The sequence below is a fragment of the Tyto alba genome, unplaced genomic scaffold (genome assembly GCF_018691265.1).
Source record: "Tyto alba isolate M040663 unplaced genomic scaffold, T.alba_DEE_v4.0 Super-Scaffold_22, whole genome shotgun sequence".
NCBI lineage: Eukaryota > Metazoa > Chordata > Aves > Strigiformes > Tytonidae > Tyto > Tyto alba.
The window spans coordinates 31,949,265-31,966,139 of NW_024881296.1; the positions used below are offsets into that span (position 1 = coordinate 31,949,265).

Consider the following 16,875-nt stretch of genomic DNA (forward strand, 5'->3'; position numbering starts at 1 on the left):
ACTGGTAGGAAGTATATAGGTCAGGTATAGTCTGCATTAGCATGACAGAAGTCTTGGGGGGACAGGGAACAGTTTTCCATTAGTTAGTTCAGATGCATTAAACAGTTTACATGATATATACAGATGTACGCACAAGGAGGCCAAAGCTCGAAACCAGGGATGAATTTGACCTTGGATATGTTTGGTTACTGAGGTCTCGTATATCTCTTTACTGAAAGGAGCAGCTCTAGTTTCAGGATCAGCTTAATCTTTAGTGTATGCCCCAGGCCTCTTTAGGGGTCTATGGAAAGTGAGCAGAAGCCACTCTGGAAAGAGCAAATGGTAACACACAGGGCAGGGCAAATTTGGAAATGTTTTATTCTACTTCGTACAGCATTGCTCGGTTGTAAGTAGAGTCAAAGTGTTAACTCAAATCCACCTTCTCTCTCTGGAGGAGTCTCAGCTCTAGATCAGTTCCATTGACGTGGGAGGGGTTGTGTGAAGCACGGTGCCCTACCAGAGAGTGGCTGCAGTGGCTGCAGCCACTTGCGTGTCTGTCAGGTCCCCTGAGTTTGGCCTCAGCAGACTGATGTAATTTTCAGGACTCCCTCTAAAGAATATCAGAGACTAGTATTGTTTCGGTGTGTTTTAGTTAGATGCAGATATGATTCAGAAAAATGTTTGAGTTGGTGTAAATTTTTATTTAAAATTGTTGCTTCATATGTTGTTCAGGTTGCATGCTTGCAACTCAGCTCTTTTGCAGACCACTGAAAGTATCAGTGTAAAGCAGCACTTCCCTGATGCCTTTTCTCTTAATTAGCTCATCTGTAGCCTTTCCCTTGCTTCAAGGCCAAATGTTGCTGTACCTGTAACTACCTCCTGGGAATTATTTTCTGGCTTAGTTTAGCATAGTTATTCCAGGCCATACATAAATTTCCCACAGCAGTGTAAAAAAAAATAATCCATGGTGTTACACAATATTCTTATACCAATACACATGCACTGCTCATGGTTCTTCTCCTCAACTTATGTCTACTTCCATCCCACTTTTCCTGAACTTGTGGTATGTTAGCTTGGAACAGGCTGCAGTTCCCTGTGAGTAGGAGCCAGTGGCAGAATCATGGTCTTGCTGAGATGAGCAGATTTGATTTGTTTGTATTTGCCCTGGTCTTAAGAAAGTCTGAATCTCATCACAAATACTTGCAAGGTATTTGTAATGTCTTGCACAAGGAACCTAGTCCTGGATGTATTATTCTGTAAGAAGTACCACATCACAAGAGAGACGGGAGAGAGATCAGAATCTTTTTCTAGCTGAATTGCCTTTGATGCTTTGTATTAAATATTGTCAGTTGCAATATAATTTCATCTTGCTTCTTTCATGAAATATTTTAACATGAGACTGAAAAACAATGGTTGATTTACTATGAAATTAGACTTCTTCTTTCTCTAAAAGCAGAACTGCCTCCCTTTTATTCCTTCTGGTTTTTTGAGTTTTTTTTTTTTTTTAATGTTCTAAATTTGCCTAGTGTTTAATTCCTTTAAGGAACAGAGAAAGAGAAGTAAGGTCTTGGTTGTGTACTTAGTCCTTCCTTGTATCATGGAATGATGTTCAAACAGTTTTGAGGAGACTCTTCAGACTGAGGTGAAGATGGGAATGTTGGGGTAAAGGCATGATCTGTATACTCCTTGTTATTTCCAGATGTTGATGCTTTGGGTCATAGAGAAAACATTCCCTTTTGCTTTTGAAATTTTAACAGCAGAAAGAATTGCTGATTTGGTCGGAGGTTGTTACAGTCTTTGAGGCTGAAAAGTGTTTGATAGCAAGAAACTCCTCATGCCAAAGCTGTTTGACTCGGAGATTCTGGCAGTCTGCTGATTATTTGAGGTGGATTGCTTTATCTTTTCATAATAGATAAATAGAAGAAAACTCCATGCCTTTGCAGAATTATTCAAGAAAAGCTACAAAAGATGGGCCCTTGTAAAAAGCTAAATTTTCAACTGACATAAAAAAGGTAGAAATCAGTGAATTTGCAAACAGAAAGTCCATCCATTGCACAACATTAACTTCTACTTGGTTTTAAAATTACTCTTATGCACTGAGTGGTGCTCAGTTGTGCTGCTGTTGATCATTAGTTTTTTTCTCTCTGTTTTCAGATCCAAAGTTCAGACTTGGAACAGATGAGGAGAAGAGCCTCCTTGAAGACATGCCGTTTTCAGACACTGACATCAATTTGGAGATATCATTTGCAGAACAGGCAGCTAATCTCAAAGACAGCTCAGTAGGCAAAATGTACAAGGGTGGAGGGGGTGACACTCTTCTCCCGGTAGGCGTTTCCTATTTATTGCACTCATTCTTTGTCTTTACTAGTGGTACTGTTTAGAAGATATTTATCTGATAGTGGGTGAATTAGATTTAGAAGAAAGTTGTCAGATCCAGCTTTGTGGAGATAGACCTTCTCAAGATAACTAATTTTTGGTAATAGTATTCTCAATAACATGGAAGTAACTGCTTCTATGCCTAATTATGTCATTGTCTGTCTGGCAAAATGCACTATGTGTAAACAATAATGGACTGGTAATATTAAGCTGGAGTAGTGGCTTAGTGGTAGTTGTACACAAACTGTACTTCCTTCGTTTACAGCTTCTTTTCCTGTTATCTGAGGTGAGATGCTTTACCTGTGTAATAAAAAGCTCTGTTGTCATTTAAAAAGGGTTGGTGAATACCTGTAGAAACCCTGTGCAGTTACCCAGGGCAGATAGGTGAGGGATTAGCATAAAGAACAGAATGGTCTATAAAAGTGTAAAGTCAAATGGCAGAAAAGTAAGGATTAGTTTGGACTCAGTTTTTCTTTCCAACTCTCAATAAAAAAATGGCTCATTCCAAAAGAAAATCCTCAGAGGCATTTTGTTGTTGATCCTCAGGCATCTCTTTGAGGATGTCTCTCTACCTAACAGTTCATGAACATGCAGTTACGTATGACTAATGACTAGCATGAAAAACATCTCTTTTTTTCTAACAGTGTATGCAAACATGTCTGAGTAAACACAGTGTCTGAAGTAATAATGTTTCACAGTTCTTCAGAGACTTAATTTAGATAAGGACATGTGCAGTTCTTCAAATAGTAATTACCTCATGTATCCTAGTTTAAACATTATAAACCAGACACTAATGGATATTGAGAAATGGATTCTAAAGTGTTCGAGTTATGTTTCTCTAACACAGCCTGTAACAAGGAAACAATAGCAATACTCTAACTTACTTCTGTATATATGCATATATATATATACATAATACATACATTAGCTATACTTTTAGCTAGCCTTATGAAGAATTCCTCAAAGACATGGCTATGGAGTTTCTCCTTCAGTGATGAGAGGAGTGGCAAAATGATAGGAAAAAGAAGGGAGTTACCTGTTTAAATCTACAATTTGTATTTGGTGTACCTTCATCATTGGCAGCTACTTTTAAACATACATGTTTGTGCAAGTCAATTACACCTCAAGGCAAGAAACTGACTATGTGTCTACAATTTGTAAATTATGTTTGTGTTTTGGTATGTACCCTTTTAGTCATATACCATAACTGCCAATTCTTCTGTGCTATCACTGGGTTTGTGCAGGATGAAAAAATAATACTGGAGTATAATACATCCTTTCAAATGGAAGAAAGTCTTGTCAACCTTCCTGCTTTGAGTCATGCACACTCTAATGTTAGGCAAAGGCAAGAGTCTTATTTAGAAGCCTGCTGGTGAGAGATGGAGTTGGAAAGCTCTATTTGCTGGGACATCCCTCTCCCACGTGTTCTCTGCTCAGTTCCTTATGTTGGTGCCTGACTGCAGCTTCTGAGCATTCAGTGTGGTACAAATGAGCCATAGTTAAGGATTCCCCCTTCCCTAAGAAGGGAACCCTTTTGTTATTACTTATATGACATCCAAATATATTACTTTGTGTGCATAAGTGCAGCGGGATTTCTATCCCAATTGTACATGCGTAGGGTAGTTCATGGACAGCCATTTCCACCACTATAAATTTCAAAAGGATGCAGAAAGTGGAGGGTGTGGAGGGGTGGGAGATGGTTACAAACAGGACAAAGACAGACTTCTTGGAGGTGCACAGTGAAAGGACAAGAGATAATGGACACAAGTGACTACAGGGGAAATTCTGTTTTGTAATGTTAAAAAAGTCCCCATGAGAGCATTAAGCAGTGGAAAAGGTTCCCACAAAGGTTATTGGGAGTTTTCAAAATTCAGCTGGGCAACGCAACAAACAAGCCTATCAGACTTCGAATTTCGCCTTCCTTTGAGCAGGCAGTTGAATTAGATGACCTCCAGAAGTCACTAGGAACCTAAATCCTACTATGATTTCAAGATCATCTGCTTTTCAACCTATTTGGAGGTTTCTCCCATGATTTAGTCAGTAAGAGCAGGTTTTATGATGAAAGGTGGTGCCCTGAAGGAAGCACAGCCTTTGAGCTAAGTTAATTTGTTATGACATGGATTATTCACTCTGCTGCAAATCTCTGCCTTTAGAATTTCAGGCTGCCAAAGGACAAAACAGGTACCACAAAGATTGGTGACCTGGCCCCCCAGGACATGAAGAAAGTCTATTCTTTAGCACTGATTGAATTAACTGCTCTCTATGACCTACTTGGAACAGAATTCAAGCAGCAAAAAGCTGTAAAGATCAAAACCAAAGGTGAGTTGGTATTTCATATTCTGAACCAAATGGGTCTGTCTTAATCCAGTAAAACAAATGCATCTGGTTCTTTATGATTTTCCAGCAGAAAATTCATGTTAATAAATAGTAACATGGGTCCAGAGAAGCATTTAATTATATGCCTGAACTCAAGGCACACTTTAAGCAAGTTCATGCACATAGTCACTCCAGCTATGGCACCATGCTCTTTATATAAAATTAAAACTCAGGTCAGTCAGTGAGCAGATAAACCAAAGAGTGAAGAAGGGGAACTGTCTTGATAGCATACTGCACAGGAAGAATTGCTTCTCAGAAGGTTGTATGTGCTGATATATTCCCTGGGAGGTCATGTGTATACGCTCTTTGTGGGTATTATTTTCTTGCTTTCCGGAAGGTGGGTACTGTGTTACTTTTGTAGTTGGACTCACTGATCTTAAAAGTCTTTTACAACCTAAATAATTCTGTGATTCTGTGTTTCTACCTGACTTTTTTTGCTTTTGTTGTCCTTGGCTAGAGATGCTGGGAGCCTTTGTCACCTGCTTTCCTCTTCTGTCTGGTACAAACTTTCCTGTGTCACACAGTCCTTGCTCACCCAGTATTTACTCAGGCCATAATGCAGTTTTTATGCTGAATGGCATCATATTAAGTGGAAAATTTGGGCTGTTGCAGAGGATGTCAAGACAGCTTAAACACATCATTTTGCTCTGCAGGCCATTGGAGCATATGTATAATCACAGTGCTTTTCTTGGGAGCATAGGACACATGGAAACCAATTTCAAGATGCTAGAGGCTTTCAGTGCTTTTTTTGTTTTCTGTATTTCTGGCTTCTGCTAAATGCTTTACAAGAGCTTGAAATGTGTTACCAGTTAATCACAAGCCTGCTTTGGCCCAAACCCTGTGGTCAAGGTTCAGTGAATGTGACAGTGCAATAGCTTACTTTAAATAATTGAAAGCAACGGGGAGGGTTGAGACATACACAGAAAGGTACAACAGATTCTTCAGAATATGCTCTTCACTTTATAGTAACAGAAAGTAACTTTTTAAATGCAAAAAGCATAGACAGAAACATCTACGAGACCTTGATCCCTTAAATTCATTTTTTTCTTGCAGAAGAGCTTTTGCCAAGAAAAGTTGGACCCTGAGGTCCCTTTCAACCTGGTATTCTATAATTCTATGAAGTGCTTCTGCTTTCACTAATAAACAGAGACAAAACACTTTCTTCTGTTGTATTTTGGGTCTTAATTGATTCGTTTTACCAAATGCATTGTTAATTGAATTTCACTTGTAGCATTATTGGCTGAATGACAGGCAGTCATGAAAAACATTGAATTGATTAAAAACTTTTTTAAAAGTTAAAAAAGATAGGCTAGACTCATGGAAATGTGTAGGAAATAGACAACGACCTATCACCCTTTCTGCCAGACAGATCTGCTTTTGCCAAGTAATGCCTTCAGTGCCCTGTTGCTCTACCTGACCCTCACCTCTTCACTCTTGAAGTGTAGTTTGGCCAATTGATTCATACAATGGTGAATGGCTACTCCTCTTTGTGCTTGAGTACATAAAGACAATGAAAACTTGATTCTTCTGGGGGTGCTCTGCTGTGCCCAGCCCTGCTTTTCTACTGACTTCCTACAGTTTTTTTCTTCAATTTCATCTAAGTACAAACTTTTATTTTATTTTATTTTAATTTGTTTTGTTTTGTTTTGTTTTTTATTTTATTTTATTTTATTACTGACAAGATCTTCAGAATGATTAAACTGTGAGGTATGGAAATTGGCTATATGTAAGAGTCCCTATATATTTTATAGGTAGACTTTTATGCTGATAGAGATAAAAAGAACTCCCTGATTTGGCACTGAAACTGATGTTTCTTTGACATATATCACATTCCCTCAAGGGCCAACATCTTTTTAGTAATTACAACTGTTCTGTGCTCAATATTGATATGGCATCATACCAAGCAGGAGTTTTTAGCTACATGTAGTGTTATGTGCTGTTTCAGAAAAGTTGCACATACTGCAATTATCAGTATTTCTGACAGAGAAGTTCTATGTCAGCAAACTTTGGGTTAGTCATTACTAGTGTAGCTCTCCCTTAATGGTGATTCACTTCTATTAAGCTGGGCCATAAACACATAGGAGTCCATTTACTTGAAGACTAAGGCTAGTTTTGCATCAGGGCTATATTAACTGAGACTGTATCCCATTTTTAAAATTTGCATTGCCTTAGTAATATTGTAAAGGCTATTTTCTAACCAAGACTTAACTGTACTTTTATTTAAAAAAAAAAAAAAAAGGCAAAACACCTTTGGCAGGATGGTGATCTTGGTGTCCTGATGATGGCGAATAACGCAAAAACACAGGGGTTGAAAAGCTCATCTTTCAAAACCCTCGTAGAAGTGTTCAGAGTACCTCTGGGTGATAATTACTTCTGTCTCGTTTTAGTAGCCAAATTTCTGGATATTTTATTCATGCCATTTGTATCTTAACTATAATAACTTGCATTGAGTGAGGAAGATCTGCATTGCAGGGTCATCGTCGCACCCATTCTGCAAACCGGAACCACACAGATGGTTCATTTATGCAGTTTTCTTCACGGTACTGCAGAATATGTGGATGGCAATTTGAAGTCCAAACAGAAGACTTCTGATTTATGGTTGAAGAAGGACATGAATGAATCCTTTTAGCTAGAATGCTTTGTGTGATACTTGATTGACGAAGACATTCAAACACTTTGAACAAAAGTTCAATAGCTCTGAATGCATTGAATAGGCTTATCGCTTCAAAAATGTGGGTTTATGCCATTATCACATGTACTGGAACAGATGTGGATAATATCTCAGTTTCTTTAGCTTTATTTTTCAGACTCTGGCTTGTTTGGTGTCCCATTGTCAGTTTTACTGGAACAGGATCAGAAGAAGGTGCCAGGAACCAAGATCCCACTGATTTTTCAAAAGGTAATTAGGCACGAACAAGTCAACTTGTTACATACCTACAAATGACAAACAAATAACATTTTGTCCCGAATTGATTTGCTCCCTGTAGCAGAGTTTTCCTTATATTACTCTAATCAATCAAAGTTACTGTAACTTTTATTTGCAGCTTGACTTACCAATTCAGTAAATGTGATACTTTGCTTTGTATTAGACATATTTTGAGTTGAAGGAATAAAGTTTGTTTTTTGTTACAACAGGTCTCCATGATTTAGGCAAGTTTACTAATATGCCTATGAAAACTGTCAATCATTGTAACCCACCGCAGCCAAATTCCATTTCATAAAGGTGGTGTAACTTCCATCATCAGTAGGACTGCCTTTTATGTTTTTTTCAGAGAAAATTCTTGAAATTCCATAGAAGTTCTCAATCTTTGGCCCACAGGCTGAACCTTCCTTTCTAGGAAGTGGTTTTCTCTTTTCAGAAGTGATTTGTGCCACAAGGCAAGTGGGCAGGGGCTGGGAATCAGGCTAGATAATTGCCTCTGGTGGTGGCAGCAGCCCTTTTCTGGAAGATTTGTTGCTTTAGAACATGGGAGGATGCTTTGGCCCATATCATGTGATGATAACGGGGAAGATAATGGCAAAGATGTTGGAGACCTTGGATTTACTGCTCATGCATAGCAGGTCTTATTGCATAAGAAGGGAGAGACCACAGTGTGTGGACCTGTCCTAACACTGACAAAAACTCAGTGCTGTGTCATCACCGTTTCAGTAGGTTTGGGGACCTGCTTGTTAAGTTATTTTCCAAGTAATAGAAAACTCAAAGTAGTTTTGCATCACTCTCTCAAAACTATTTCTGTGTCATTCATGCCAGAAATTACTTCCTCGGGATCATAAAAATACATTTCTGGGAAAGATGCTATCTAGAAAAAAAGAAATCAAACGACAGAAAGTGATTGATCACTGTTCTACCCTAGCAACATAGTAGGCATAGTTCTTCAGGAAGAAAATTCTACTTAAACATTTCTAGCTTATAGATGTGATTTGTTTTGCAAGGTGCAGACATCATTTGGAATACAGTTTTTCTTTAAATGAGACTATGAAAAGAAAAAGTTTCCCATTTCTTCTGGCTGTCCTCTATAGCACGTGCTTTCCAAGAATAGGGATTTTATGTAAAGTGCAAGGAAGAACATTTTTGTGCATACTGCTTTTTAAATGTACTTTGGTTATCACTGAAATGAAACAAACCAAGCTAATAGGAAGGCTGCTTAATTAAATCTTTTAATAAAAATACACCTAGTAGTTATTTCATTGAGGAATTATGGTTAAAAATAATGACTACTTTAGCCTAGAGGTTTTCTGACTGGAAAATCTGAGGGTAAAACCAATCCATGTATCACCACCAGAAGTTTCTGCTGATCGTAATTCATGTCTTCATTCATTCATGCTAGTGAAGCCATGCAAAACAGCCCTGGTGGAGGTGAAGAGGGGATTTCCTATAGTCAGGAGGCTGGTGCTGGCCAGTGGCCACCTCTTGCTGCCTGCCAAGGGGGCACTTGTGAGGGAGGGTGTGCGGAGGAGTTGTGGCCACCGGTGATGCCACCAGGCCTTGCCTCCCACTCCGCGTGGTGATGGTGGGAGATCACACAATGTACCCAGAGCGTCACCCAGAGCAGGTGAGGGCAGCAGCCACTGCTCTGGTGTAAGCAAGCCAGGTACAGTGAGAGTTGGGTGCGGCCAGTTAGCACTCTTCTTTTAACCAAGGACAATAAATCAGCACTTTTAATGCTCTTTTCTAACTTCGTGGCTTTTTCTTCCTGATCTTTTTTTAATGGCATTTATCAGTTACATAAATATGGTGGTAGGTGAACCCCCTTTAATTTCTGTAACTGGAGAAAACACAACTGTGTTGCATCATTTTTCTTACCCAAGAGCTGGCACAGCTCTTGGATGTATGTAACAAAGGCACTGCCCTAGTTAAACATTGTGAGAACCGTTTGTGCTAACATGATGTCATGAGCTTTTGGTGTTTACAAATTTATTTTGAATACTCTTAGATCCATCCTTCAGTGAATACTTCCAGGCATATCTTTTAGAGAAACAGAATTTATGATATGCGTTTTAAGTACTTTTACAGAATTTCTGCTAATTTATCTAAGCCATGTGTAGCAAACTGGAGTTTGTTAGGAGAATACCAGCATTTGCAAAACTGAGCCTCCTTTAAAGCCTAAAAGTACTTAGTTCTTCTCTGGTAAAGTCATAAAAAGAGTATCTGTGAGAGAATTAGTACTCTAATGTTACCTTGTTTTGATTCAGATGCATTTTAACAAGGATAGTAGTCGGGATTTATTTTTGAAGCCAGAGTAATTTTGGAAAAATCTGCTTCAGTCTTCAGAGGAGACTTGAAGGAGGTCTAAAAAATGCATTTTTCTTTTTTAATAAAATAGACAAACTCTTCATTAATATTGTTCATAAAACAGGTAAGAGACATATTAAAGTTCTTGTTCTACATCTGCAGCTGTAGTCCATTTGTAAACTGTGTGTTTGTGTGTCTACTTGTACATGCACAAATTTATTCGAACACATACACACACACAGATACATATATAAAAGCTCCAATATATCAGAACTATCTACCAGTAATTTTTAATTGGCATCTTTGTTCATGCAGTTTGTTTTGTATTTGACAGCTGATTGCCCAGATAGAGGAGGCAACTCTGGAAACAGAAGGACTTCTTAGAATACCAGGAGTTGCAACACGAGTAAAGGTAAAACACTTCACAGATTCTCAACATCCCCCAAAACTTACCTGTTTGCTGATTTTATTTATTCGTACAAATATATTTTATCATCAAGTTGTTATGAAAATCTTCACACCCACAAAGCATAATCTCTTTACAAAGAAAACTTGAGTTATAGTAGCCAGAAAGCGGATGGTTGCATTCCGTGTAGTTTTGGGGAGAAGACCAGAGTTCAGGTTTGAAGGAGTCAAGGCTATGTTTCAAATTCAGTTGTGCCAAAATCTCATTAATTCTTGGCACGAGTTTTCCAGCCTTTTGCTTTTTCCCTGAACCAGCTTAATCATCTGAACAGTTCATACAGTTTTTCTACCCCAGGAGGAAGCTTTTCTCTGGCATTGTGAGCCTATTTTAATAGCTAGACTTAACCTATGTTATAGGGCAAGGCAGCCAGCATGCACTGAAGAACCTCTCACATTTATTTTTATGAACAGCAATATAACTACTCAGCTCACTAAGCACAATCTTGTTAGGCACGTCCGTGCACACTGACACTTTGTGGAGTGAGTGCCAATTACATGCAGACTCTTCCCCAGTATTTGCCTTAATGCAGGAAACTAAATACACAGTATGATTCACGCCAAGAGTCAATGTGTTAAAAAGACGGTCTGAACTGGCCTTAAATTTTGAACAGAAAGGACCGTTTAAGTGGATTCAGCTGTCTGAAGACATCTGCCAGCCTCTGTCATGTAGAACTTGGTCCAGCAGCTGGTTCATTAGAAACAATTGAAAGAAGGAGATAATATGGAAATTGGCATTGTTTACTTACCAGTAATGAAGATCTTTTTTATTAGTTTTTTTTTTTTTTTACAATTTTCCTCCATTTTCCATTTTTCATCAGTTCTGCAAACTGGAATGATTTCAGAGTGGTTTTGTTTATTTGTTTGTTCTTTGATTTTATCAGTTTAATATGATTTCCAAGGCAGGGGATCATTCACAATTTGACTTTCATTAATTTTTTACCTCTTTATTTGCAAGAGCTGCTTCTTTGAATTAAATAATTGTTTTGTTAGCAAAGACGTTAAATTCTTTTACTTATTCAAATAGAAAACTTTATAGAAAAAGAATTTAGCGTACTGAAGGATAATTTTCTTAAACCATTTTTCTCCTATAGAAAAAGACATTTTCTTCATTGTATAGTTTTATAGAAAGGCACAGGTAATCTCAAGAAAAAATATTTTGCTTTCTTATTCTATGGATTTTAGAGTTATTATTAAAAAATGCATTGCATATACCCCATAGTTAAATACATTTACTTTAAAATCTAAGCGTTGGTGCATTAGGACACATAGTTGACATTTCTGCCCTTGCTTCGCAGCTAAAACAGCTCATTTTATCTCAGTGTTTAATACTGCCACAGTGATTTGATCTGAATTGTGGATGGAGGAGCTGATGAGACTCAGGGAGAATTTTCATCTTTATTTCTAAAGCTTGCTTTTATTGATGGGCAGGAAATCATACCCACTTGACTTTAGACATATGAGTTAGGATCTTTGCACCTTTGAACCCCCTACATAATCAGTGGAGACAGAGGAGCTCTCTGGAGGCCAGTTGAGAACATCCAACTTGATATATCAACCTAAGTGTCTGCATTTTCTTTGGAAATAGATCCATTTTCCATTTGGACAAAGTTAAATTTAATGAGAGCAGTATCTTAAAAATGTATTTAGTGTTCTCTATCCAATGTGCCCTTCTTGTCCAGATAAATAATTAAGGCCATATTTTTCCATAGTACTTTCTCTCACTTCATCTCACGTACTTTAGAAAGCAAACCAGTGTCTCTGTTCTTTTCTGTCTGGAAGAACTGAGTCAAGAAGAAGGAAGGGACTTGTGAGAGGTGCCTCAGGGCTACTGGCCCTATACTGAGGCCACCTCTCACTCTGCTGGACTGGTCAATAAATGAAGTTGATGCAAGGCTGGGACTGATACTTAACGAGAAGCTAAGAAGGACCCAGTCCTTGCAGCGTGTTCCAGTCATACATCTCTGGAAGCTCAGTAACAGCACTGCCATGGGAGCAGGGCAGGTATATGGTAATGTCCGCTGCCAACAGTATCCCACCCTTTCCCAACCCCAGAGTTATGATGCATCACTGAGACTTTCAGTGCTGTTTGTTCTGCTGCATAACCTCATGTTCTGCAGTACAGTCCCGTTTCGTAGAGGGCATGTTTGACATCCAGTGCTAGGCAAAGCTTTATGTGCCCAGCAGCCTGGAGTTTCCTGTAGATGGCAAGACATCCAGCTATCCAGTCACACAGATCTTTTCCCTGTGTTTTAAAAAGAGAACCAATCTCACCTTAATGTATGTTTTGATAGGAAACTGTGTGTCAATGCACATAATTGCCATATTTTTTTTTTATGAAAATGGCTATGCATGCGTTATAGCAACACCTTTTGGTGGCAGTTTCAGAATTGCTATGTGTATCAGTCACATCTTAATATTTTGGGGGAGAGGAAGTCATAACCCTTATGTGAATGCGTGTGATATCTTGTACCTATAGTATATTCTATATGGCTCTGAGGCAGGCCTTCCTGTATGTTTTGGCAGTCTGCTGCCTATTACCATGTGTTTGCTTGCAGTATGTCTGATCCCCAGGTTATCTTTTTGTAGCAAAAGATCGTTGGCAGTAGGAGTTAAGTAATATTTCAGATGTCCCTTTTTTCCTCCTTTCAAGGTATGGAAAGTATTGGTATGTGTATAATGCGTGACTTCAGCAGCCAAGTGTTGTTGGTTCTCTCTCTATCTACTGCCTTTCAGAGCCTTTGCCAAGAACTGGAAGCAAAATTTTATGAAGGGACTTTCAACTGGGAAAATGTAAAGCAACATGATGCAGCAAGTCTTTTAAAACTCTTCATCCGTGAACTGCCTCAGCCACTCCTTACTGTAGAATATCTCAAAGCTTTCCAAGATGTACAGAGTGAGTAGTGTCCTTCCTGCCTCGGCTGCAAAGAATTAATACCAGTGTAGAGAAGTGCCTCTTTGCCATAGCAGTATTTTCACTAATAATATGTGAAACTAAGAAACAAATTTAGTAACGAGAATATGACTTCTCCTGGGAAGAGACTGGGCATATTTTTACTAATGTACAAACACTACTTTTCATGTAACATCTATTTTAATAGTTTACACATCAAATGAAAGCACACTGCCACTTTCTGATGTTTCTGATAGTCGTTAGGTATAGATGGGTTATAAGGAAATTGTGTATGATGGTATCAGTTTATAAACAATATTTGCTTCAAAAGAAAACAACAGCAAAGGTATAGTAGTTCTGCAGAAAAGCTAACAAAAGGATTTATACTGTTTAAGTTATTTTATCCATTGATAACAGGAAAAGTTAAAGCAGAATAGTCAGAACTGCTGACCATCCCTGGTCCCTTGAGATCAGAAAGTTCCTGTGAAAATGCCCTCCTTGCCAACTGGTAACCAAGACAGCAAACATACCAGCTGTAATTGAAAGAGAGTAGCATGGTGATAATGAATCAGGAGTGAGAACCCACATACATTAACTCCCCAGCCTTCATAGGAGTGCAAGTTTCAGAAAAATCTATTCCCCTTGTCTGCAGGCAGAGCAATGGCTCATTTCTGAGGGACATTTTCAGGGAATTACTGTGGACAAGCAGATAGACAAATGTTTTTAAAAACTGTGGGCTGTGTCAGTCTCCAGGTTGTGAGCTGACTTTCAAGGCCATTAAGTTGGTGGGAGTAGAGGGCTGGCGCTGAGGCCTGCTACATAGTATTGTTGATTTTGCAGTACTGAGTGGCAAGTAAAAGCTGGCCAGAAGGGCTTCAAATTATGCTGGCAGCAAACAGCTCCTCAAGGTTGTTCCACTTACTGGATACTGATTGGATCCAGGATAGTTTCTGCTTGCCACTCCTAAGCTGTCTGAAGGCTTATGTGGTTTTACCTATCCAGAAAATACTCAGATGTCAGGATCCAAAACACTTTCTACACTGAGACAAAGGATTTGATGCAAAACAGACATAGCACTTCATAGCCTCCCATTGTCTGCCCATCTTGTTAGTTACATGTAATAAGATTAGGTGGGAGAGAAAAAGTGCCAGCTTTGTGACAGTAATCAGGGTTTTCATGATAGTGTGACTAAGTAGTGTGGTTAGAATTAAATATTTAAGCAACTTAATATAAGCAATTTAATTTCTTAATTTAGGTAACAACTAAAATGGAATCGTTATTTAGGTAATAAATTTTAAAAATTGTTTTGTGATTGTATTTTTGCTTACTTTCCTAGGAAAAGGTTGATTCTCATTGCTTTTTTGAACATTGTGACATGGTGTTTTGGAACTAAATTTAAGCCTTACTTTCTAGAGCAGGTAGATACACTGTTATCACTACTTAAATGTTTTAAATGGCTGTATGATTTGTCATTCATTTATTCAGACCCTTAATTTTTGCAATGGTATAAAGTAGTCAACAAGGGTTTTTTTTTATTTCATCTATTAACTTTTTTTTTGGTGGTACATCCCAAACTGATCTGGATGAAGTGTATTTGAAATAGCAGTTCAGTTGGCATCCCAGCTGGATGCATGAGAACAGCCCTGTTGAATTTTGAAATAGTGTGATAAAACTATGTCAAGTGCAGGTAGCTCCTTCTTCACTTGTTTTAGGTATGGCCTGATTCATTAGGAATCTGCTGAGAAGACTTGCCAGAGCATGTCCTCTAAAGCATGACAGGAGGAATTTTATCACAAGTGACAAACGTGAGACAGTTGGGGCTTTCTGCTGCGTAACACTGCCAGAATGTAGGAGCTCTTCTAGGAAGTGGAGGAGTGTAGGGATGCACTCATCCTGCATCTTGGGTGAATGAGGCACCACTGAGCCACTGGGTAAAAGGCAGAACCAATGTCACTTTAATTATCGTTTGCCACGTTTGGTACGGCACGCACGGCTGTAGATATGTGTGAAGCTTCTCTGCTCTTGGCTTTATCCCCACTGGTTTGCCATTGCAGCTGCTGCTGCTTATGTTGCTGGAGACGTGCCTTATTCAGCAACACGTGGTACTCATTCTGCGTGGGTGACCTGGGAGACCATGCAACTGTTAAGGCAATCAGAGAAACTGTGAAAGCAGTTTTGAACGTACCCTTTCATATGTTGGGGCCTAGGCTCAAAAAGGGAGGAACTGTTAGCTGACTATTTCTTCTTGTAACATTGCAAAATAAAGAATCACAAGGCATCTAGAAAATATTGCCAGAAGACTGCTGAGTCATACAGCAACTGAATCCCAACAGAACATTTGGAAACGAGTATTGGAAAACAAGGATCTGCCAGTCCTTTGTCATACTATGACAATTAGCCATGTGTATGCATTCAGCATTTTGCAAGAGGTTTCCACTTTGAAATCATACTTTTTGAAGAGAACAAATGACAATTTTAAAATACTGAGGTTCATGTGCTTCACTGGCAGATCTTCCAATGAAGAAACAGCAGCTGCAAGCTTTGAATCTTTTGGTTCTCCTTCTACCTGAAACAAACAGAGACACTCTGAAGGTTAGAATTGCTAATACTTTTTTTCCTGCACAAATATTTTGTCTGTTTCTGTGAATCGACTGTAATGAATACTGTTGTCTTTTTAACATTCTTTTTTTTTCAGTTCAAAGTTAACGCTGAAACTAGTGATTCTTTCTTTCTTCATATTTCACAGAACTTCAGAAAAAAACAGCCTTAGGACCCTAATTCCTCCCAAATGACTTTAAGAATGTGACTTGAAATTTTTCCCGGAGATTGCAATAATAATCTCCCAGTGAGCGACCTTTTCTCTTACAAGTTTCATTCCTCTTTTTGCAGCAGCAGTCATTATTTCCAATGCAAAAAATAAACAGTGTTAGAATACTATGGACAGGAGTTTGCTTTTATGAAATGGGTTTAGGTTTTCATTTTTATTCCCTGCTTTCCTGTGTGCTGTTTGTTTCTGCTCTCAATAAGCTAGAAATTTACACTTCCTATTGGTGTTTGGAGCATGTTACATGGAGTCTTCCAATCTGGGCTTGTCCTTTTGTAGCAAAGCTATTCATCTTTTTCAGAATATGCTTACTATTAAAATTGCTACAGTTGAAAATGAATTTGCAGGATTTGTGTAGGATGCAGAACATCTTCTGTTACAGGCAAAAAAGTCCTCTTAGATCTTATTGTTTAAACATGCCTCTCTTTTTGAGTTTATTTACGATGTGGAAAGCAGTCAGGAGGCTCCTGAGTTGAGTTACAAATATCTGGAACTGAGTGAGCTGAAGATTGTCAGTTCCTAACTGGCTACCTGTCATTCACAATGCAGTGGTTTACTCATGAATTGCTTACCTTGCAGAACTAGCCACTATGGGTTTCCATAACCGTGGGAGCTGGCACTGTTGTGCTCACTTTCAATTTAAGAAAAAGCAACAGTAATGTTTTCACAAGCATCTGTGGGATGCAACTTACATACCTATAACAATAATTTTGAAAAAAATCTTACTGTGCA

The 16,875-nt window shown here is 38.5% G+C and overlaps 1 protein-coding gene across 2 annotated transcripts in view; it reads left to right on the forward strand.

The window, feature by feature from the left end:
- Window positions 1–16,875, forward strand: part of ARHGAP18 (Rho GTPase activating protein 18) — a 95,849-nt gene that overhangs the window by 65,715 nt on the left and 13,259 nt on the right. For both annotated transcript variants that reach the window (XM_042795827.1, XM_042795826.1), the window contains exons 5-10: window positions 2,134–2,303; window positions 4,509–4,674; window positions 7,539–7,630; window positions 10,299–10,376; window positions 13,163–13,322; window positions 15,829–15,911. In XM_042795827.1, coding sequence (XP_042651761.1) covers window positions 2,134–2,303; window positions 4,509–4,674; window positions 7,539–7,630; window positions 10,299–10,376; window positions 13,163–13,322; window positions 15,829–15,911 — 749 coding nt within the window. The remainder of the gene's footprint in view (window positions 1–2,133; window positions 2,304–4,508; window positions 4,675–7,538; window positions 7,631–10,298; window positions 10,377–13,162; window positions 13,323–15,828; window positions 15,912–16,875) is intronic.